Below are 25,232 nucleotides of genomic sequence, written 5' to 3' on the forward strand. Positions count from 1 at the left end.
CTATGTGCACACGTTGCGGATCCGCAGCGTTTTTGGCTCTGCGGAACCGCAGCAGATTTAGCTGTGTTGTAAAGTACCATTGTTTTCAATGGTAAAATGAAAAACACTGTGCACATGCTGCGGATTTTTCCGCGGATTCAAATCCGCAGCATGTCACTTCTTTGTGCGGAATCCGCAGCGGTTTCACACCTTCTCCATATTGTAGAGGTGTGAAACCGCAGGCTAATCCACAGGTAAACCGCAGGTCTTTTGAACTGTGGATTTACCTGTGAATTTTTCCAAATCGCGCGGAAAAATCTGCAGCACCGTTCACTACGTGTGCACATAGCCTAAGGCTGTAGCATGAACACATGACATTAGAATTGCATTACTGCAAAATAGGAAAAGGCAAAGATACTTAGCGCATAAATTGGCCAATTCATGAATATATATATATACACACGTCATTGAGACATATATAATAAATATATATACAGTGGGGCAAAAAAGTATTTAGTCAGTCAGCAATAGTGCAAGTTCCACCACTTAAAAAGATGAGAGGCGTCTGTAATTTACATCATAGGTAGACCTCAACTATGGGAGACAAACTGAGAAAAAAAAATCCAGAAAATCACATTGTCTGTTTTTTTTTCATTTTATTTGCATATTATGGTGGAAAATAAGTATTTGGTCAGAAACAAAATTTCATCTCAATACTTTGTGATATATCCTTTGTTGGCAATGACAGAGGTCAAACGTTTTCTGTAAGTCTTCACAAGGTTGCCACACACTGTTGTTGGTATGTTGGCCCATTCCTCCATGCAGATCTCCTCTAGAGCAGTGATGTTTTTGGCTTTTCGCTTGGCAACACGGACTTTCAACTCCCTCCAAAGGTTTTCTATAGGGTTGAGATCTGGAGACTGGCTAGGCCACTCCAGGACCTTGAAATGCTTCTTACGAAGCCACTCCTTCGTTGCCCTGGCGGTGTGCTTTGGATCATTGCCATGTTGAAAGACCCAGCCACGTTTCATCCTCAATGCTCTTGCTGATGGAAGGAGGTTTGCACTCAAAATCTCACGATACATGGCCCCATTCATTCTTTCATGTACCCGAATCAGTCGTCCTGGCCCCTTTGCAGAGAAACAGCCCCAAAGCATGATGTTTCCACCACCATGCTTTACAGTAGGTATGGTGTTTGATGGATGCAACTCAGTATTCTTTTTCCTCCAAACACAAGTTGTGTTTCTACCAAACAGTTCCAGTTTGGTTTCATGAGACCATAGGACATTCTCCCAAAACTCCTCTGGATCATCCAAATGCTCTCTAGCAAACTTCAGACGGGCCCGGACATGTACAGGCTTAAGCAGTGGGACACGTCTGGCACTGCAGGATCTGAGTCCATGGTGGCGTAGTGTGTTACTTATGGTAGGCCTTGTTACATTGGTCCCAGCTCTCTGCAGTTCATTCACTAGGTCCCCCCGCGTGGTTCTGGGATTTTTGCTCACCGTTCTTGTTATCATTCTGACCCCACGGGGTGGGATTTTGCGTGGAGCACCAGATCGAGGGAGATTATCAGTGGTCTTGTATGTCTTCCATTTTCTAATTATTGCTCCCACAGTTGATTTCTTCACTCCAAGCTGGTTGGCTATTGCAGATTCAGTCTTCCCAGCCTGGTGCAGGGCTACAATTTTGTTTCTGGTGTCCTTTGACAGCTCTTTGGTCTTCACCATAGTGGAGTTTGGAGTCAGACTGTTTGAGGGTGTGCACAGGTGTCTTTTTATACTGATAACAAGTTTAAACAGCTGCCATTACTACAGGTAATGAGTGGAGGAAAGAGGAGACTCTTAAAGAAGAAGTTACAGGTCTGTGAGAGCCAGAAATCTTGATTGCTTGTTTCTGACCAAATACTTATTTTCCACCATAATATGCAAATAAAATGAAAAAAAAAACCAGACAATGTGATTTTCTGGATTTTTTTTTTCTCAGTTTGTCTCCCATAGTTGAGGTCTACCTATGATGTAAATTACAGACGCCTCTCATCTTTTTAAGTGGTGGAACTTGCACTATTGCTGACTGACTAAATACTTTTTTGCCCCACTGTATATTTATATTTCATAGAGTTCTACATAGTAGAATAGCCGCTAATAGTCTAGGCTTAATAATGGATAAGTGTCTAATTGACACGTGTCCATTATTAATCGGCTTAATGTCTCCTTCCAATTGCAAGGTGACGTTAAGCCATTAATATTAACCACCTCTACAGGGCAATGGGAATAGAGAGGATAAGTGCCAGAAAAGGCGCATCTTATAGATGCGCCTTTTCTGGGGTCAGATTTTTGTAGCCGGGGGGGGGGCAAAAACAATGGTCTCTCTCAAGGATATTAAAAGCTGCCCTCACTCACCTGCTCTACCTCTCCGGTTGCGATTTTGCCACGGGAGCCCACGCATTTTTTTCCAACGAATTAACCCCTTAATTTAACAAGTAGACGTCCCAAATTTTACACACAAACCCTAATTTAATTATTAGTCAGGGACATATAAAAAAAATTACATGAAATGAAATGGTTTACTGTATGTAAACCATGTGTCATTTCATATCAGAATTGGGAATGATTTTACAGAAGCAGACAATTGTATTAGCGGCTATTCTGCTATGTAGAACTCTATGAAATGTAAAATATATATATCATACACTGTATATATATATATATATATATATATATATATATATATATATATATATATATATGTCTCAATGAGGTGTGTGTGTATATATGTATTCTATGTGTATATATCCTTTTGTTTGGGTTTTAACCTATCATAGGGATCCTTTATATGTCCATTTTGCAAGCCTGCGAGAAAATCTCGGCATACGGATGCCATACGGATTACATACAGATGCTTACATGTGCAAAATACGCGACCACACCTTGATTACGGATGACATATGAATCACTATTTAGGGGACATTTCTCCGTATTACGCATGGAAAATACGGACCGTATTTCTCGTCAGTTAGTGTGACCCCGGCCTTTGAAGGAGTTCTGCACTACTTAGAAATTGATGACTTATCCTTAGGGCTCATGTAGACAGCCATGAATTCTCTCATCCAAGAGAATCGGGTCAAATTTGCAAACTAATCAGACTGTCGGCTTAGTGTGATTCCATTCTCTCGGATGAGCCAACAAAATTTCTCTATTGTGTCAGCGTGCAGAAATCAGACTACACTAAGGTGTCATCCGAGTGCAGTCCCATATTTTCCACGCACTCATTGACTTGCATGGCTGAGTGCGATCTGAATATCGGATAAAACTCAGGCATGCAGCGATTTTATTTTTTATTTTTTTTGGACAAAGAAAAAATTGGACATGTACATGGCCGTATAGCAGTGTTCCCCGACTCCAGTCCTCAAGAGCCACCAACTGGTCATGTTTTCAGGATTTCCATAGTATTGCACAGGTGATAATTGCATCACCTGAACAGGCAAGAATTCCATCACCTGAGCAATACTAGGGAAATCCTGAAAACATGACCTGTTGGTGGCTCATGAGGACCGGAGTTGGGGAACACTGCCCTATAGCATAACATTGGTCCTAGTGTGAAAGGATATTTTCTCGGATCACACTCGGACCGATTATATGGCTGTTTGCACGAACCTTTATGATAGATCATCAATATCATCAGTGGAGGTCGGACACCCAGCCCCCCACAGATCAGCTGTTTGCAGCCAGAACAGCTTGACTCAATACACTGTGTATTGGCCGCTCTCAACTAATATGTAGACTTCATGATTGAACCCCCACTGATACAGCATCACCTGGATAAGCGTTAAATGCTTATCATGAGAATAACCCTTAAAGTATGAAGCTTCTTTTGTGAAGTTTGGAGTATCTGTGTGAGACTGATTGTCATCTGGCTTTCTCTGATGTATCTTCATGGAATTATTAGCAACTCCCATTTTATAGTTATATCATTGATTGAAATTAAATATTATGTGCGTGGACCTTATAAGAAAACCGAACATTCTTTTCTTTCTTTCTTCAGGATTATATTAAAGGATTCTGCACCCCAGAGTTAATTGAAGATTTAGACTACCCACGTGAGATGCATTGCATTTTTGTAGGGGCAAGAGGTCTTTTTCTTGACTGCTTAATTCGAGCCACTTCAGCATGTGTGAAACCCCAAACTCCTGGTCGTATCAAAATATCAGGCCTAGTAGAAGAAGTAGTTATGGCCCAGAGTCGGATTCATACTTTTTTAGATGAAAAAATATCCAAAGCGGATGACCAAGAAGCTTCCATCAAAAGGAATTTTAAGGATCTTGTGGAGAAACACGATGATCAGCACTCCCTAGATCTTCTAATTCTCCCAACTTCTATAAAGGAACAGTTGTTATTCCTAGTAGAGGAAGACAAAGATCTTGGGGTGAAACACCCAATTATCCAGGAGAAGCTACCAATGCAAACGTCTGACGCAGCAATGAGCAATCAGCCTTTCTTTACTGCGCCTACAACATCTCAGCCAATGACCATATCCAAATCAAAGTCAGCTAACGGAGTTTTGCGCCATAGGGCCTCTGAGCCACGTGATCTTATTACTGAAGCATGGGACAACAGTAGACAGCCCATGCACCCAAGTTATACCAAGAGACCCACAGTAGAGGAAAATCTGCATTACACCTCTAGTAAACATGAAGAGAGGACTACAGCGTGTGAAAAGGTGGAGCCATCACATGATGAGGAGGAAGATGAGTTTAAGCAGATTTCTGGATTGCTTGATACAATAATGGGGAAGGATGAGAGAGAACCAGGCTCTCAAACTCAGTTTTCTTTGGGAACGCAAAAGGAGTTTAAAATGCTCTTGGACTTTTTTAAGACAATGGGTTATCAGGAATCTGTTGTTCTTAAAGTTCTGCATGAGAATGGGATCCAGGAACCATCAGAGATACTTGACAAAGTTAACATGGAGCAGTCTAGCCATGATCAAACCTTGGGTGAAAAAAACAGGCCTTCAACATTAAGAGGAGTATCACATTCTGTTTCCAGCTCTAATGACGACAGTTACCTTCTAGAAGTAATGAAGTCAGCGGCCAAGAATTGTGGCTATTCTCCTAGTGAAATTGTAGACATTGGGGATGGTTCTGTGACAGGACTGCTTAGGAAATTAAATGAAAAAACAAATTCTGGGGATTTTCCGCTTACTTCTAAAGCTGAAGGGAAAGAGGAAGAAGAAGAGGACTTGTGGCTTCAGCAAAACGCTGCTCAATCACATCCTGCATTAATCACTTCAGACCCTACGATGGTACAGTTCAATGCTGGAAAACACAAAACATTCAAGAGTAACTTTCCAGAAGATGATATTTTTAATGGTGGAGCCCAAGACGTACCTGAGGTTATTGAAGAGGTAATAAAAAGAGAGGATAAAGAAAAACACAATGTCCCTGTGGTGACGGGAGCACAGAGATTCAAAGAAGCAATACAGAAGAAGCCTTTTACTCTAAATTTAAGAAATGAAAAAGGAAATGACCAACTGAGGCATATTATTATAGATGGAAGTAATGTTGCTAAAATGTAAGTAACAATGTTCTGAGTTCATAATACATATTATCACTGCTTGTAAAATAAAATCTTTAGTACAATCTCTTGTTAGATGGGTTAACTGAAATTAAAGAAGAAATTCAAGGAACCTGTCCGTAGTTTTAAATTCATCAAATTAATTACATTGCTGGGTAGGACAGTAAAGGCCCCGTCACACACAGCGATCTCGCCAGCTAGATCGCTGTGTGTGACGGGGATCAGCGACCGGCCCCCCTGCCGGGTATCGCTGATCGTGCTCCATCGTCCTGGGCCGTTTTTTGATCGCTGGTCTCCCGCTGGCCAGCGCGCATCGCTGCGTGTGGCAGCGAGAGACCAGCGATCAGCGATGCTGGACGTTGGTTTCCAATGTAAACATCGGGTATCTAAGAGCCGCGCGGCTCTTAGATACCCGATGTTTACATTGGAAACCAGCTTGCTCGCTGGTCCTGATCTCTGGAGGGGCTGGCTATGTGACAGCTCTCCAGCGATCAGACTAACGATGTCCCAGCGATCCCACCATGTCGGATCATTGGTGGGATCGCTGGGACATCGTTATGTGTAACGGGGCCTTAAGTATACCTTCATGGGTGCAAATAGATATCATGTAACTGAAAAAAATCTTAAAATCTTTAGTTAAAGGGAACCTGTCAGCATGATTGTGCTGAGTAACCTACAGACAGTGTTAGGTTGGCGCCATTATACTGATTACAATTATACCTTGTTTGATGAAATCCGTCTTGTGGATCTTGTTTAATTTTTATTTTCAGGTAATGATATGCATTAGTTATTTTATTTAGTGATATACATTTATTGTGTAAAAAAAAATTTAAATTCTGTCTCAAAATGGCATCGGTCGCGCCCATGAAGTAGCATCTATCTGCAATCCAATAGATGTTACTGCGCAGGTGCCATGTTGGTGAAGGCAATTTATTCTTTCCTCTAGCGAATTGGCGCCGGCGGCACCTGCACAGTAGCATCTATCGGAACGCTGATAGCTGCTACTGCGCAGGATCATCCAGCTCCATTTTGGGACCTTTTTTTTTTTTTTTCAGAATAAACGTATATCAATAAATAAAATGATTTAATGTATATCATAGATCTGATCATGCTGCAGCACCGGCCCCTGCCTGCTTAATGTGAATTTTTTTTTTTCAATATATATTATATTCACTATGTAAAATAGGGGGCAAGTCACTGAGGGATCAGTGACCTGTCAGATGCCATACAGGTGTATAAGTAAGCAGAACACAACATAAAGACCACCCACAGGCCGCCCCGGAGCATGAGAATCTCATTAACTGAAAATAAAGATTACACAACAACCACAAGATGGATTTCATCAACCAAGGTATCATTTTAATCAGTATAACGGCGCCAACCTGACACTGTCTGTAGATTACTGAGCACAATCCTGCTGACAGGTTCCCTTTAAATGATGCACAACAAGGTCGTGCTGATTCACATACACTGCATTATTTCAACAGTTGCCACCCCTATCGGCTTGATTGATGTGTCTTCTATGCATTATTTCAACAGTTGCCACCCCTATGGGCTTGTTTGATGTGTCTTCTATGCCGCATATGACCTAGTTGTTGTCAAAAGAGTTGTCAATCAAACCCATGAAGGTGGTAATAGGCGTGGAGTAATTCAGAGAATAGATGTGCTAGCCATGGCTCAATCTGGCCTCAAGGGTCTGTCAGGATTTGTAATTTTCCAACCCAAGCAGAAGTGTAATTAGTTTGGTGACCCTAAAGCTCCTCATAGGTTCCCTTCAATTGCTGGAGATCCAGTTTGTCGTCTTAGTGGAGAGCTGCTCTAAATACTTCTCGCTAAGGAGGACTTACTTGGCTTATACATGTCTTGCTTTGTATTGTGACTGTAACATGGTTACCAAACATTTGCTTTAAGGTTAGTAATTACAGTAATGCTGGATTCATAGGTCACATTAAGGCCATGTGCACACGATGCAGATTTCCAGCGGATCTGCAGCGGATTTTATCGCGCAGAAACGCTGCATATCCGCATTGTGATGTACAGTAGCATGTTAGTCAATTGGAAAAAAAAAACGCTGTGCAGACGCTGCGGATTTTTCCGCGCGGTTTTCTTGTGGTTCAAAATATGCAGCATGTGACTTCTTTTGTGCGGTTTTCCACCTGCTCCATTCTCCAAATCCGCAGGGGGAAATCTGCAGGGGAAAACCGCACAAAAACTGCAAGAAAAAAGGAAGAAATCCGCAGGAAAAATGCAGGTCACTTGACCTGCGGATTTCTTCAATTCTGCGCGGAAAAATCCGCAGGGCAAAAAAGTACGTGTGCACTTAGCCTATTACCATTGTTCAGTCTGGGGGACTCTACTACCAAAAGAGGCATTTTAAAATTGACTTTACCTCTGTTTTGGGGTACATTCACATGTGTGTATTTTGTGCTCTGTGTTCAAGCTCCGATCTCTCCTGACCTGAACTAACAACCTCATGTAAGACATTGTGGGCTAATCTCGGACAGTAAAATGATATGAATTCAGCTATAAGGGCAAATAGTATTTTTTGTTTTTTCCAGCCCGCAAAAAGTTTTATTTTCAAAACTAAGTCGTACTTGCCTTTTGTACTAGCAGAGGCTTCTGTGCTAACAGTTTCCCGATGTCCCTCTCCAATCTTTGCGTTCACTGCAGAAACAAATCAATGCAGCACCAGTGTTACCAGAGTAAAAAAAAAACTGGAGGAGAAACCACTGACCATCTAGTGTCACGAGATCTAAAAATTGAACACAAATTCAGATCTGCAATCGCTGAGTGATACCATACTCCCAACACCTATTAAATATAATGCTTGCCACTAATGTTTTTTTTATCTACACTCTTCAGCATTGAAATTACAGCAAGATGGAAACATTGTGTAGTTATGGAAATCACAGGATCGATAGACATATAAATGATATGCAAATGATGAGAAAATTTAAATGCCATTTTCAAAACATCTTGATTTATGCAATATCAAGTATGAGCACCACACACAGATATACATGCACTTACACGACTTGGCATTTTATCAGATCTGGATGTCACAAACTTCTTAATCTCTTGGCATGACTGACTGACCGTTAAGCTGTTATTTTCTATGTTAGGCTACTTTCACACATCAGTTTTTTGCCGTCAGGCAGGATCCGGCTATTTTTAGAAAAAACGGATCCGGCGTAAATTTTGCAGAACTGTAGAAACGGATCCGTTTTTCTGCCGGATCCGTCTAGCAGGTTATATCTGTTTCCTGGGGGCTGGCCAATTGGATCTGAGCATGCGCAGACTTAAAAAAATGGATCCGGTGGCTGGATCCGTCTTTTTCTGGATCCGGCGCATTCCGGCGCCCATAGACTTTCATTGTGGCAAAAAGCCGGAAGCGTCGAATCCGGCGCTTCCGGCTTTTTCGCAGGAGACAAAAAACGTTACAGTAGCCGTTTTTTTCCAGACGCCGGAATGAGACAAATAGCCGGATCCGGCAAAAAACGGACGAACCGCAATGCCATCCGGCGCGATCCGGCGATAATGCAAGTCAATGGGGAAAACCCGGATCCAGCATTGCATTTTGCCGGATCCGGTTTTACAAAAAAAAAAGCCGGATCTCGCCTGACGGCGCAAAACGGATGTGTGAAAGAGGTCCCCTTCTCCTGTCCGTGTTTCCGGTATGTGTGGCATCCGTTTTCTCATGTATTTGAGACATGTACACACGCAAACCCATTATCTGAGGGGTTGCTCATATGACCCTTTTTTTCCGGCAGCACGGATGACAATACGTGCTTTTTTTCCGGCAGCACGGATGACAATACGTGCCACACACGGATGTGTGACATCTGTGTGCTGTCATTGTGACACGTACAGGAATAGAAATTACAGATTTTTATGTGTTTAGAGATGTGCAAAGATAGAGATAGTTAGATATGAGGTAAATAGATGATAGATAACCTATAAAACTTATTGCATATTTTTTATGATTTCTGGATATGGCTGAATTTACACTATTGTCTGTTCTTAATATGTATATAGTGCGATATAGTGCAAGGAAGGGCCCAATAACCATGGACCTTCCCAGCCTTATAATATCAGCTCACATCTGTCTGCGTTACCTCCGCTGGTTACCAAAAATGAGAGGAACCCCACGTAATTTAAAATGTATTTATTAGGTTAATACATGTACAGTAAGCTACACGAAAGGCACTTGTATATCTCACAGATATCTATATAACTAGCTATCTAACCTATATCTATTTAGCGATGTATCACACTACATACATATCAAGAACAGATACAACATATCCTAGTGAATTTGAGTTTTCTCATGACACTGGTAAATTTAGGTCAATATGTTTTGCTTTTATTTATAAAAATATATCAGAAATTTGATCAAAATTTCCAAAAATTATGAATTTTCAAACTTTGAGTGATTATCCCTTTAACCCAGATAGTCATATCACACAGAATAGTTTTTAAATAACATCTATCTCATGTCTGCTTTACATTAGCACCATCTGTAAAATGTTTTTTATTTTGTTAAGATGTCAAAAGCTTTAAAACTGGAGCAGTATGTTTTCATTTTTTTTTTTTTTTTAAATTCACAATATGTGTGTGCCATTTTGATGAATTCGGTGTTAAAAAACGGCAATGAATGCCACAATGAAAAGTGACTTTTAAAAAATATAAAATCATAAATCTGGTGTATAGTCCTCTCCACAGCCTGTTCAGAATATAATGTGAGGGGGCTACATTATGTTCTATGAGGGGGCTGCATTATACTATATGAGGGGGCTACATTATATTTATTCTATAAGGGGACTACATTATACTCTATGAGGAGGCTACATTATATTCTGAGGGGCTGCATTATATTCTATGAGAAAGCTACATGATATTCTATGAGGGGGCTGCATTATACTATATGAGAGACTACATTATATTCTATGAGGGAGCTACATTATATTCTATAAGGGGGCTACCCCGATTCCTGCTACATAATTAAGACGTGTACTACCTTATATTATACCCGGATATTAGCACGTTTTACCTCACAATTCATGGTCTTGTCTTTATTTCTATGTAACTACATGGTGGGCTCTAAGAATGATTTTCTCCAGTGGGCCCAAGGTGCTCCAATCCGACGCTGCTTCTAGTCTATAAATAATCAGAATTTATATATTAAAGGGAATCTGTCAAGCTCGATATTTTTTCACGGCCGCAAATACGGCCATACGGAGCACGGCCCTCCTACTAGTTTTGCAGCCACATAGAAATGCATTGGGCCGCAAGAACGGGCCGAAAAAACACTGCAAGTGTAAAACCAGCCTTAACCAGCCTCCTCTAAATTTGTGACAAAAAACGGCCATGGGTTCTTCTAAGCAGCTGCCAAGCACTCCAAAAATGAAAATGGTGGAGGCCCATAAAGCAGAAGACTATAAGAAGACAACATAGCATTTTCAAGTTGCCCTTTCCTCAGTTCAAAATGTAATTAAAAAATAGAAATGAACAGGAACGGTGGAGGTCAAGATAAGTTCTGGAAGACAAAGCAAAATTTCAGTGTGAGCTGCTTGTAGGATTGCTACAGAGGCAAATCAGAATCCCCACTTGACTGCAAAAGAAGTACAGAAAGATTCAGCAGACTCTGGCATTGTGGTACATTGTTCAATTGTTCAGAGACTCCTGCACAAATGAGGCTTCATGGAAGAGTCATCAGAAGAAAACCCCTCCTGTGCCCTTTGCTATCTGTGTCCTCCTCTGTGGCTGCTAGACATCATTGAAATTTGTGCCCATGAGAAATATTTTTTATTGCTGCAACATGAAAACATTTTGCAACATTTGATATGTATTTGTTACTATACACCAGCAGTTTGTGTTCCGTAGGTTAGATGGCTGAAAATAGCTTAACTTTTTTCCCAGCCATCATGGGATGTGGAAAAAATGATTGAAGGCTTCAACTTATTACAGCTCTGTAAAACCCATAGAAGTCTAAGGAGCCTTAATGTACAGAGCTATAGAATATGTCCTTATTCTCCATCATGTGCCATAGGTACCAGGTATAGTGCAGTATAAAGTCTCAATACAAAGGCAAATGATGTTCCTATGACTCCCATTTATTGCACTATGTCTCTAGTTCTGCTATGTCATGCCAATGCTAAACATTACAGGGAAGAATTTTGTATCGTCTTGATAAGTGTTGCAAGACTCATGATTTCTTCCTCAAGTGTGTTTTAATAAATTCGACAAGTAAATTAACAGATATAATGGTCATTCTAATAGTTTTATCTTTGTTAAGGTTGTCTGTACAATCTATCGATCATAACTGTGGCAAGTAAACGGTCTTTCATGCTGAGCATGGTTTAAAGAATTTCTCCAAGTTTTTCACTACAGTCACTCTACGTTCAAGACCGAGTGGTCATGTTATTGCAAGTTTTTGATATGCATAGACCAGGCCACATTCGGACTAGACGTGTTAGCCTCTCTCAATTCATTTGCATTGAGCGAGTGTAAGCACACTGGAAATAAGTGAGTACGTGAGGTAATAGAAGTCCAAGATATTGGTCAAAAAGTAAAAAAAATATATAGACAAGACGAGAAGATGCCAGAGAAAGAAGTAAGAATAGATACAGCTCTGGTAAAAATTAAGAGACCACTGCATAGTTTTATAAAAATCAGCTTTTCTACATGTCTGACAGCCATTCCATTCCAGTGTCCGTTGAATTCCAACCAGAGTACACCTCATTCTACTTAATGTGCTTCTGATTAGGTGATCACCTGAACCAAACCTTATTTAAACGAAGGAAAGTATAAAAAACCCTGCTGTGGTTTTCACAATCCTCTTGCCATAGGACAAGATGGATGGCAAAACAAGTGCTAGTAATATCCCAAAAGTAATAGTAATGAAAAAATAACTTAACCATGCCAAAGGAGTTGAAAAGAAAAGTCTTCAGTGAGGAAAAGAAGGGCTCAATTCTGGCTTTACTAGCAGAGGGATACAGTGAGCATCATGCTGCCTCCATCCTTAAAATTTCTAAGATGGCAATCCATTACAACAAGGTTAAGCAGCAGACATTGGGGACAACAAAGCTACAGACCGGCAGAGGGTGAAAATGACTCGCCACTGACCAGGATGACCGTAATCTTATTCGAATATCTCTCAGCAACCGCAGGATGACATCAAGTGGCCTACAAAAGGAATGACAAATGGCAGCTGGGGTGAAGTGCATGGCAAGAACAGTTCTTGACAGGTTCCTAGAGGCAGGGATCAAGTCATGTAAAGGTAGAAAAAAGCCTTTCTGCAATGAGAAGCAAAGGAGAGCCAGGCTGAAGTTTGCCAAAGACCATAAGGATTGGACCATAGAGGACTGGAGTAAGGTAATCTCTGATGAGTCTAATTTTCAGCTTTGCCCAACACCTGGTCATATAATGGTTAGACGGAGACCTGTAGAGGCGTACAAGACACAGTGTCTTGCACCCACTGTGAAATTTGATGGAGGATTGGTGATGATCTGGGGATGCTTCAGCAAAGCTGGAATTGGGCAGGGTAATCTTTGCGAAAGACATATGAATCAAGCTGCATACAAGGTTATCCAGGAAAAACAGTTGATTCCTTCTACACAGGCAATGTTCCCCAACTCTGAGGACTGGTTTTTTCCAGCAGGATAATGCACCATGCCACACAGCTACATCAATCAATGTGTGGATGAAGGACCACCACATCAAATCCCTGTCATGGCCAGCCCAATCTCCAGACCTGAACCCCATTGAAAACCTCTGGAATGTAATCAAAAGGAAGATGTATAGTCACAAGCCATCAAACAAAGAACTGCTTAAATTTTTGTACCAGGAGTGGCATAAGGTCACCCAAAAGCAGTGTGAAAGAGTGGTGGAAAGCATGCCAAGACGCATGAAAGCTGTGATTAAAAATCATGGTTATTCCACAAAATATAGATTTCTGAACTCTTCCTGAAAAGAGAAAAATCAGACAAACTGAAAATTTTACAGTGGTCTCTTAATTTTTTGCCAGAGCTGTATATAGGAAGGAGAACTGATAAAGAATAAAGTGTACCGAGTCTCTCTTGGATAGTACCAGAGTATGGCCAAAACAAGGGTTGTATAATTATGGCATTGGTAAAGTAATAAGGACACAGTTACGGATCCATCTGAATGTAAGTTCTCAGAGAAAATGATAGAAATACCAGACCTGAGGAACAGGAAGATGTATGCTGAAAAAACAACCCCTATTATATGCACCAAAACACAGTCTATGGCGAAGGTATGAAGGGTCAAGTCAAAAGGATTCTATTCATATTCAGGACTGTCCTCCAGATCTGGTTATTTCACCACTTAGTAATCACCTTTACACCTAAACTCCATTGACTCCATGTTTCATACTGTCCTTACTGCTCTCTCCCGGGAGCCACCCTTGACCCCCATCTGGGTGTTATAGTTTCATTACAACTTATTACTGTTACGTTTACTTTATAGGAATACTACATCTATTTATTACTGTGTGCCATATCTACACTTTATGACCGGGCCTTGGATATAGCTTGTCCCCTGATCTCATCTCCTACCTGTCACTTTTTGGGTCACAGTTGTTACCATTGTACATATGACCATGACAAAGACCAAACTGGTAGAAACGTTGGATGAACATGATCTGTTAATTCACTTGTCTGTTTTATTACATTACACATAAGGCAATCATCTGAGTCTGGCAAATATTTAGGTGCCAGAATTCTGCAACACTATTCAGTGCAGCATGTTGTGACTTTTCATGTCAAACAGGATTCTCATGATAAATCTCAATTAAATCAATGGAGCAGATGAGTCCGACTCGGTCGGAAATTTCCAGTTACATATATATGGCTATGGTTGAAGAGACTTGAGCGATCATATCTAGGGCTATGGGAATCTGTAACGAGCTGATATCTGACATGTTGTATCTAAAGATGGAAACTTGGATTTCCCCTTTAACTCTTTGTGACAATTATCTTTCACTATTGGTAATTACTGTTACAGTAGTAGTAAGATAGCAGTTCCATCGTAGGAGCTTTGTCTAAATAGTACAGGCAACGTTTCTAAATATATTTTTAAATACTCTCATTATTTAAATAACCGGTGATTTCTGCTTTTGCCCGTTGTTCCCTTCACTTTCTTGTATTCGCTTTGAAATGTCAACCCGATACTTTCCATGACTCATTCAACAACTCATTACCTATAATGCGTGTTCATCTGATACTATTGTACTGTACATGACAATATATGTTGCTCACAACACAGTGATTTTCTTATTCAAAGGAGTTGTCCTCTACAGTAACACTGCTGACCTTTCCTTAGGGCTCGTGCATACGACACTACTTTCGGTCCAAGTGCTATGAATCACACTCGGGACCATGGAAGACTATGGGTGAGAGAAAAAAATGGATGCTATATGGAGCCACAGTATGGCATCCAATTTTTACGGATACATTGCAATTCTATAACATAAGATCTTGTAAATGATTAATAGCTGCTGAGTAAAAAATGGATTGCAACACGGAATGACAAGTGAGAAAAAAATCGTCCCACTTTTCTGGATGCAACTCTGATCGATTTTTTTTTTTTATGCTGTTGTGTGAAACTACAGTTAGGATAGGTCCTCGATATCAGATCAATTGGAATCTGACACCAGCACTCCTACTGATCGCCGGCGGCTGGATGTAAAGGGCGTATGGAGCGGAATATCACAGATCCATCACATAGTTTAGTGGATGCTGCAGATTGGCAGCTACTCGTTTTGAATACAATATCCGTATCCCGGAGAAGCGACTTTGACAAAAAATCCTGAGGTCTCATAACTGCTTAGTAATAACTGATAGTAAAAAAAAAAAACAGAACATAATACAAGCCCTAAAAATACCACCAAACTAAATGACATCATTTTCCCACGATTTGCCACAATACAATCCTGCCCACTTCCCTCGTCACTCTTTGTGCTGATCATGTTTGGCACATATTGACCTATGGTAGTACACGTAAGTACAACCTAAAAAGGTTTGACAAGATTTGTGGGCACGCTAGATCCTTATACTCTGCTGTTATCTCATATAGCGCGGTGATTATATATTTTTTACACATACTGACACAGACTTTCCGAATGGCCTATCGCATAGTTGTGTTAGGCTGGTTTCACATTTGCGCTTTTGTGCGCAGCACATCGTGCGCACCCGTGCGCATGCACACTGCGCACCTATGTTTAACATGACGTGCGCATGGTCTTGCGCACACTTGCGTTTTCGTGCGCATGCGTTTTTTTGTCTTTTGCGCCAGGCGCGCCAGACGCAACATGTTGCGTTTTTTTGCGCATGCGTTTTTGAGTGAAACAAGTCTAGAATGTTCTCTAGACAATGGAAAAAATGTCACACCTAAAAATGCATGTGCATAAAAAAACGCAAACGCATGCAAAAACGCATGTAAAACGCAAGCAACGCTGCGTTTTTTTGACGCATCAGCGTGCGCATGACGTTAAAAAAACGCGCGTTTGTTTTGCGTTTTTCTTTGCGGTTTTTTTATGCGCCCGATGCGCTGCGCAAAAAAACGCTAATGTGAAACTAGCCTTATGTGAGTGCAATAGTTACTATTATTGCATTGCTTTATTATTTGCAGAATTTCATTTTCATTTCACTTGCATCAGCCACTGCTTTCATTTTGATTTCCTGTGTTATCAGTTCTGGTTAGGAATCATGTGTACCTTAGTGAACTAAGGCATAGGGCATGGCAATGACTGTTTATGGGTGAAATTCACAAGACATTTCATTGCTTTCATTGTAGACATGGCCTCCACCGTTACTTTTCCTGCCGTGGCATTGCACTAGCTGTACAGTACTTCTGGGACAGAGGGCATCGCAACATCACTGTTTTTGTGCCCGAGTGGAGGCAGAAGAAGGATAGCAAAATTACTGGTGAGTATCTACAGGAATCCTTAAGATTTCATGGAACAAGCTGTTTTGCTACATTGCTCTGGAATATCATGTGTATAACTCACCCTGCCCATAACACTTGCCTGGCATCCGCCATAAATGGACTTAACACATGGTGGCCACTTTTTTGTAGCAAATATCCTCATCTTGGTCACCTTCATGTAGCAAATGTCATTTTTGAAAAAAAATTTTAAATGCCATTCATTATTATGAATAGGTTATGGTTCAGTTTTATAGCTGGTCACCTTCGTATTGCAATGTCCCCTTCCTGGTCACCTTGTTGTAGCAAATGTCCCCTTCCTGGTTGTGAGATAGCAGAATAGAAAAAATGCCAATGGGAAGTTGAATACTTTCACATATCCCCATCCTGTTCACCTTGTTACTTTGTTGTAGCAAATGTCTCCATCCTGGTCACCTTGTTGTAGCAAATGTCTGAGTCCTGGTCATCTTCATGTAGCAAATGTACCCATCGTGGTCACCTTCATGTAGCAAATATCCCCATCCTGGTTACCTTCTCATAGCAAATGTACCCATTCTGGTCACCTTCTCGTAGAAAATGTCCACATCCTGTTCACCTTCTCATAGCAAAGGTACCCATTCTGGTCACCTTCTCGTAGAAAATGTCCCCATCCTGGTCAGCTTCATATAGCAAAATCTCCATCATGGTCACCTTGTTGTAGCAAATGTCCCCATCCTGGTTGTGAGTTAGCAAAATCCAGAAAAAAAATGCCAAGGAGGGTGAATACTTTCACATCTCCCCTTCCTGGTCACCTTGTTGTAGCAAATGTCCCCATCCTGGTCACCTTCATGTAGCAAATGCCCCCATCCTGGTCACCTTCATGTAAAAAATGTCCCCATCCTGGTCACTTTCTCGTAGCAAATGTCTCCATCCTGGTCACCTTCTCGTAGCAAATGTCCCCATATTGGTCACCTTGTTTTAGCAAATGTTCCTATCCTGGTCACCTTCATGTCGCAAATGCCCCCCATCCTGGTTACCTTCTCGTAGCAAATGTCCCTAGTGTTGCGGCTCTTTACATACCCATAACAGCGACCTCTTCATCCTGCTCAGCCGGGGTAGTGCAGCGCTGAGACATTATATGCTGCCCCTAACGGCACGCCAACATCAGCTGCTGACCTCTGATTGGCTGATGGCTGTTATTGGTATTGCAGTGCAGGGAGCTTGTCTCTGCTCCACAATACATTTTAGTTGAATGTGAATACAGGGACGCACATTCAGCTGAAACAAAACGCTGGTGTCGGCAGCCCCTGGACCAGGTCTCGATTGTCACGGAGATCTCCAGTAGTTGTGGCTCACATGATATAGCCTCACGGGCCACATGCTTTAAAGGGTTGTTTCCAATTTCTTACATAGTTTTCATACAAGTGTTCAACTTTTTTATTAAAATGTTCCAATATAAGTATTTTAAAAATCTTCAAAGTTAGGAATAAAGCTGTAATAAAATGCAGTCCTTTATTCAACACCTGGACACGTAGAAGCGTTTCTTGACGCGAAACGATCGTTGTCCACTTCTTTCCCCGCTGTCATCTTTTTTACCTGTTTGTCCCATGAAGTGTGTCCAATATACCGTGTCTGGTTGAATAAAGGACTGCATTTTATTACAGCTTAAGGGTACCGTTTCACATAGCGACGCTCCAGCAATCCTGACAACGATACGACCTGGTAAGGATCACTGGTACATCGCTACATGTTCGCTAGTAAGCTGTCAAACAGGCAGATCTATTCAACGATTCAGCAACGAAACAGCGATCCGTATAAAGACCTCGGCGGTCTTTGGGACCTTGTCACACAGCAGCTATTGTGACGACTCAGACCTCGATAGGCGTGCTTCAGCGTCGCCAACGAGGTCGCTTGTCGTTGTTATGGCGTCAAACACAGCGATGCATGCTGGCCAGCGGGACACCAACAATCAAAAAATGGTCTAGGACATTCGAGCACGATCAGCGATATCGCAGCGGGGGGCCGGTCGCCGCTATGTGTCACACGTAGCGAGATCGCCGGCGAGGTCGCTGTTGCGTCACAAAACCTGTGACATGTCAGCGATCTCGCTAACAATCTCGCTATGTGTGACGGGGCCTTAAGAGTGAGTTCCGCATTTTTTCTGATTAAGTAATGTTAGACTTAGTGTGTACACAGTGAGGGAAATAAGTATTTGATCCCTTGCTGATTTTGTAAGTTTGCTCACTGACAAAGATATGAACAGTCTATAATTTTTAAGGGTAGGTTAATTTTAACATTGAGAGATAGAATATCAAAAATAAAATCCAGAAAATCACATTGTATAAATTATATAAATTTATTTGCATTTTGCAGGGAGAAATAAGTATTTGATACCCTACCAACCATTAAGAGTTCTGGCTCCTACAGACCAGTTAGACGCTCCTAATCAACTCGTTACCTGCATTAAAGACAACTGTCTTACATAGTCACCTTTTAAAAGACTCCTGTCCACAGATTCAATTAATCAGTTAGACTAACCTCTACAACATGGGCAAGACTAAAGAGCTTTATAAGGATGTCAGGGACAAGATCATAGACCTACACAAAGCTGGAATGGGCTACAAAACCATACGTAAGATGCTGGGAGAGAAGGAGACAAATGTTGGTGCAATAGTAAGAAAATGGAAGAAATACAAAATGACTGTCAATCGACATCGATCTGGGCACCATGCAAAATCTCACCTCGTGGAGTATTATTGATCATGAGGAAGGTGAGAGATCAGCCTAAAACTACACGGGGGGAACTTGTTAATGATCTCAAGACAGCTGGGACCACAGTCACCAAGTAAACCATTGGTAACACATTACGTCATACAGGTTTAAAATCCTGCAGTGTCAGCGAGGTCTCCCTGGTCAAGAAGGCACATGTGCAGGCCCATCTGAAGTTTGCCAGTGAACACCTTGATGATTCTGTGAGTGATTGGGAGAAGGTGCCCTGGTCAGATGAGACAAAAATTGAGGTCTTTGGCATTAACTCAACTTGCCATGTTTGGAGGAAGAGAAATGCAGCCTATGACATAAAGAGCACTGTCCCCACTGTCATGCATGAAGGTAGAAACATTATGTGTTAGGGGTGTTTCTCTGCTAAGGTCACAGGACTTCTTCACTGCATCAATGGGAGAATGAATGGAGACATGTACCGTAAAAACCTGAGTGACAACCTGCTTCCCTCCACCAGGACATTAAAAATGGGTCGTGGCTGGGTCTTCCAGCAAGACAATGACCCAAAATACACAGCCAAGGCAATAAAGGAGTGGCTCAAAAAGAAGCATATTAAGGTCATGGAGTGGCCTAGCCAGTCACCAGACCTTGATCCTATAGAAAACTTATGGAGGGAGTTGAAGTTCTGAGTTGCTAAGCGACAGCCTCAAAATCTTAATGATTTAGAGATGATCTGCAAAGAGGAGTGGACCAAAATTCCTCCTGACATGTGCGCAAACCTCATCATCAGCTGCAAAAAACATCTGACTGCTGTGCTTGCCAACAATGGTTTTGCCACCAAGTATTATGTTTTCTTTGCCAGAGGGATCAAATACTTACAGTGGGGCAAAAAAGTATTTAGTCATTCAGCAATAGTGCAAGTTCCACCACTTAAAAAGATGAGAGGCGTCTGTAATTTACATCATAGGTAGACCTCAACTATGGGAGACAAACTGAGAAAAAAAAATCCAGAAAATCACATTGTCTGTTTTTGTTTCATTTTATTTGCATATTATGGTGGAAAATAAGTATTTGGTCAGAAACAAAATTTCATCTCAATACTTTGTGATATATCCTTTGTTGGTAATGACAGAGGTCAAACGTTTTCTGTAAGTCTTCACAAGGTTGCCACACACTGTTGTTGGTATGTTGGCCCATTCCTCCATGCAGATCTCCTCTAGAGCAGTGATGTTTTTGGCTTTTCGCTTGGCAACACGGACTTTCAACTCCCTCCAAAGGTTTTCTATAGGGTTGAGATCTGGAGACTGGCTAGGCCACTTCAGGACCTTGAAATGCTTCTTACGAAGCCACTCCTTCGTTGCCCTGGCGGTGTGCTTTGGATCATTGTCATGTTGAAAGACCCAGCCACGTTTCATCTTCAATGCCCTTGCTGATGGAAGGAGGTTTGCACTCAAAATCTCACGATACATGGCCCCATTCATTCTTTCATGTACCCGGATCAGTCGTCCTGGCCCCTTAGCAGAGAAACAGCCCCAAAGCATGATGTTTCCACCACCATGCTTTACAGTAGGTATGGTGTTTGATGGATGCAACTCAGTATTCTTTTTCCTCCAAACACGACAAGTTGTGTTTCTACCAAACAGTTCCAGTTTGGTTTCATCAGACCATAGGACATTCTCCCAAAACTCCTCTGGATCATCCAAATGCTCTCTAGCAAACTTCAGACGGGCCCGGACATGTACAGGCTTAAGCAGTGGGACACGTCTGGCACTGCAGGATCTGAGTCCATGGTGGCGTAGTGTGTTACTTATGGTAGGCCTTGTTACATTGGTCCCAGCTCTCTGCAGTTCATTCACTAGGTCCCCCCGCGTGGTTCTGGGATTTTTGCTCACCGTTCTTGTGATCATTCTGACCCCACGGGGTGGGATTTTGCGTGGAGCACCAGATCGAGGGAGATTATCAGTGGTCTTGTATGTCTTCCATTTTCTAATTATTGCTCCCACAGTTGATTTCTTCACTCCAAGCTGGTTGGCTATTGCAGATTCAGTCTTCCCAGCCTGGTGCAGGGCTACAATTTTGTTTCTGGTGTCCTTTGACAGCTCTTTGGTCTTCACCATAGTGGAGTTTGGAGTCAGACTGTTTGAGGGTGTGCACAGGTGTCTTTTTATACTGATAACAAGTTTAAACAGGTGCCATTACTACAGGTAATGAGTGGAGGAAAGAGGAGACTCTTAAAGAAGAAGTTACAGGTCTGTGAGAGCCAGAAATCTTGATTGCTTGTTTCTGACCAAATACTTATTTTCCACCATAATATGCAAATAAAATGAAAAAAAACAGACAATGTGATTTTCTGGATTTTTTTTTCTCAGTTTGTCTCCCATAGTTGAGGTCTATCTATGATGTAAATTACAGACGCCTCTCATCTTTTTAAGTGGTGGAACTTGCACTATTGCTGACTGACTAAATACTTTTTTCCCCACTGTATTTCTCACTGAAAAATGCAAATAAATTTAAATAATTATGTGATTTTCTGGATTTTAATTTTGATATTTTATCTTTCTATGTTAAAATTAACCTTCCCTTAAAATTATAGACTGTTCATGTCTTTGTCAGTGGGCAAACTTTCAAAATCAGCAAGGGATCAAATAATTATTTCCTTCACTGTATTATCAATAGTTATACTGTGCTTTGTCAGATACAATTTGTGTGAATTTCACTTTAATACCTATTCATCCACGACTAACCCTGAGTCTCCTCATAGAGCAGGACTTCCTCACTGAGCTGAATGAACTTGGACTTCTGTCCTTTACCCCATCAAGAACAGTCGAAGGCAAAAGAATTACACCTTATGATGACAGGTAATGCTGATTTGTGCAGCCTGATAAATCAGTGTAAACCAGAGGTTAAGGATTTTCCTGTATACCTCAAATGTTTGGCCTAAACGTGATGTGAACAGAGCCTTAAATGTTGATCTATTATTATTATTATTCATGTTTAACTTACTTTATGCTTTTTGGGGTAAAAAAAAATTAAACAGATGTGTTTACTTTTTAATCCGACAAAGGTTTATGCTGACTCTCGCAGAGGAGACAGATGGTGTAATAGTGACAAATGATTTTCTACGGGACATTTATGCTGAGTCTCCTGCTTGGCAGAATATCATAAAGTTCAGGTACATATAAAGACAACTCAAAGTTTTCTCCCCTGGGGTACCGCAGTGGTCAGTGTTGGGACCTATTCTCTTCAACATATTTATTAACGATCTGGTAGAAGGTTTGCACAGTAAAATATCGATATTTGCAGATGATACAAAACTATGTAAAGCAGTCAATACAAGAGAAGATAGTATTCTGCTACAGATGGATCTGGATAAGTTGGGAGCTTGGGCCGAAAGGTGGCAGATGCAGTTTAACAATGGTAAATGTAAGGTTATACGCATGGGAAGGAGGAATCAATATCACCATTACACACTGAATGGTAAACCACTGGGTAAATCAGACCTGGAGAAGGACTTGGGGATCCTAGTTAATGATAAACTTACCTGGAGCAGCCAGTGCCAGGCAGAGGCTGCCAAGGCAAACAGGATCATGGGGTGCATTAAAAGAGGTCTGGATACACATGATGAGAGCATTATACTGCCTCTGTACAAATCTCTGGTTAGACCGCACATGGAGTACTGTGTACAGTTTTGGGCACTGGTGCTCAGGAAGGATATAATGGAACTAGAGCGGGTACAAAGGAGGGCAACAAAATTAATAAAGGGGATAGGGGAACTACAATACCCAGAGAGATTAGCAAAATTAGGATTATTTAGTCTAGAAAAAATACGACTGTGGGGCGATCTAATAACCATGTATAAGTATAAGGGGACAATACAAATATCTCTCCAAGGATCTGTTTATACCAAGGAAGGTGACAGTCACAAGGGGGCATTCTCTGCGTCTGGAGGAGAAAAGGTTTTTCCACCAACATAGAAGAGGATTCTGTACAGTTAGGGCAGTGAGAATCTGGAATTCCCTGCCTAAGGAGGTGGTGATGGTGAACTCAGTCGAAGGGTTCAAGAGAGGCCTGGATGTCTTCCTGGAGCGTAACAATATTGTATCTTACAGTTATTGTTAGGTTCTTTAGAAGGATGTAGATCTGGGGATTTATTCTGACAGAATTTTATAGGCTGAACTGGATGGACTAATGTCTTTTTTCGGCCTTACTATGTTACCATGTATGTTACTGTGTATATTCCATTGTATTTACATTCTATTCTTTATGATTTCATATTTTGGGAATCTCCAGATTGCTGCAGTACACCTTTGCTGGAGACATCTTTATGATTCCAGATGACCCTCTAGGCAGAAATGGACCACCTTTGGACAAGTTCCTTACAAAGAGTTCTTCACCTAAGTAAGTTATTATTTTCAGCAGCTTGTAGTACTTTGTGCTAAGTACATTGATGCTAACAATACTTTACTTATGTAGGGCCAAATCTAAAGGTCATACATTCGCTGGGCGAAGAGCTCCTTATGCTCAACCAAAACCATCTTCTCAGACAGAGGTCCTCAACCTTCGAGACAGAAAACCATTTGGATATAAGGAGAGAGAAGATACTGGTGTTCGTTCCCACACAGAAACCGAGAGGCTAAGATCTCAGCTTTTAAGTATATTTCCTCGTCAGGACATAAAAGTGGATTTTATACTCCAAAAGGAGCCGTGTCTGAATGATCTGAACAAGCTATCAGAACTCTTCATGAATCTCAAGTTTTGAACTACAGACACCAAAATTAATGTGGCTTAATTTTGACCGACAGCCACTAAGAACATCTGTTCTGGATTATTTATTACTCTTTAAAAGACCTCAGCTATTAATATTTACTGTATGAAAAACTTATTGACCTTTCAGAGCATTCCTTAAAAAAAAAAGCTTTTGAGGCCAGAAATTGTAATAATTTTGTAACAATATCAAATGCGGAAAAATTAAAATGTACAAATGATAGTGTATGTTTTCAAAAATCAATAAATAATGAACCGTGTAACGTGGCTGCAGTGGACGTCTCGCGCTGGATGAGTTGCTCGTTTTCTTCCTTTTTTATCTATGTTTGGAATATAATATAAAAATGTACAGATATCATTTCCATATCCTTTCTTTGTGACTTTTACTTTTGTTGTACATTTTCATATCCGAATAAAAGATATATTTTTAAAATGTGTTGCCAGCCATAGGTGAAGCTGCAAAAGGTTTTCTTAAAAAAAGGCAAGTTCACTTGGACCATTACCAATCTAAATTTTATCTACTAAGTAGTAGAATCATATCCAGTAGTAAAGTGGTTTACCCACAGAACATGTGCCAAATTGTTATAAGTGAAACAATCTAAACTGTAACTCCAGTTACAGTGCCTACAAGTAGTATTCAACCCCCTGCAGATTTAGCAGGTTTACACATTCGGAATTAACTTGGCATTGTGACATTTGGACTGTAGATCAGCCTGGAAGTGTGAAATGCACTGCAGCAAAAAAGAATGTTATTTCTTTGTTTAATTTTTTTTTAAATTGTGAAAAGTTTATTCAGAGGGTCATTTATTATTCAACCCCTCAAACCACCAGAATTCTGTTTGGTTCCCCTAAAGTATTAAGAAGTATTTCAGGCACAAAGAACAATGAGCTTCACATGTTTGGATTAATTATCTCTTTTTCCAGCCTTTTCTGACTATTTAAGACCCTCCCCAAACTTGTGAACAGCACTCATACATGGTCAACATGGGAAAGACAAAGGAGCATTCCAAGGCCATCAGAGACAAGATCGTGGAGGGTCACAAGGCTGGCAAGGGGTACAAAACCCTTTCCAAGGAGTTGGGCCTACCTGTCTCCACTGTTGGGAGCATCATCCGGAAGTGGAAGGCTTATGGAACTACTGTTAGCCTTCCACGGCCTGGACAGCCTTTGAAAGTTTCCTCCCGTGCCGAGGCCAGGCTTGTCCGAAGAGTCAAGGCTAACCCAAGGACAACAAGGAAGGAGCTCCGGGAAGATCTCATGGCAGTGGGGACA

The 25,232-nt window shown here is 41.1% G+C and overlaps 1 protein-coding gene across 2 annotated transcripts in view; it reads left to right on the top strand.

Moving 5' to 3' along the window:
• Positions 1 to 24,393, top strand: part of LOC141089183 (protein KHNYN-like) — a 28,514-nt gene extending 4,121 nt beyond the window's left edge. For both annotated transcript variants that reach the window (XM_073575512.1, XM_073575513.1), the window contains 6 exons: positions 4,024 to 5,549; positions 16,368 to 16,498; positions 21,958 to 22,054; positions 22,261 to 22,368; positions 23,487 to 23,594; positions 23,670 to 24,393. In XM_073575512.1, the coding sequence (XP_073431613.1) occupies positions 4,024 to 5,549; positions 16,368 to 16,498; positions 21,958 to 22,054; positions 22,261 to 22,368; positions 23,487 to 23,594; positions 23,670 to 23,955 (2,256 nt within the window). In that variant the 3' untranslated portion in view covers positions 23,956 to 24,393. The remainder of the gene's footprint in view (positions 1 to 4,023; positions 5,550 to 16,367; positions 16,499 to 21,957; positions 22,055 to 22,260; positions 22,369 to 23,486; positions 23,595 to 23,669) is intronic.
• Positions 24,394 to 25,232: the final 839 nt, after the last annotated feature.

The sequence above is a fragment of the Dendrobates tinctorius genome, unplaced genomic scaffold, assembly GCF_039654945.1.
Source record: "Dendrobates tinctorius isolate UK_male_01 unplaced genomic scaffold, ASM3965494v1 ptg000044l, whole genome shotgun sequence".
NCBI classification, from domain to species: Eukaryota; Metazoa; Chordata; class Amphibia; order Anura; family Dendrobatidae; genus Dendrobates; species Dendrobates tinctorius.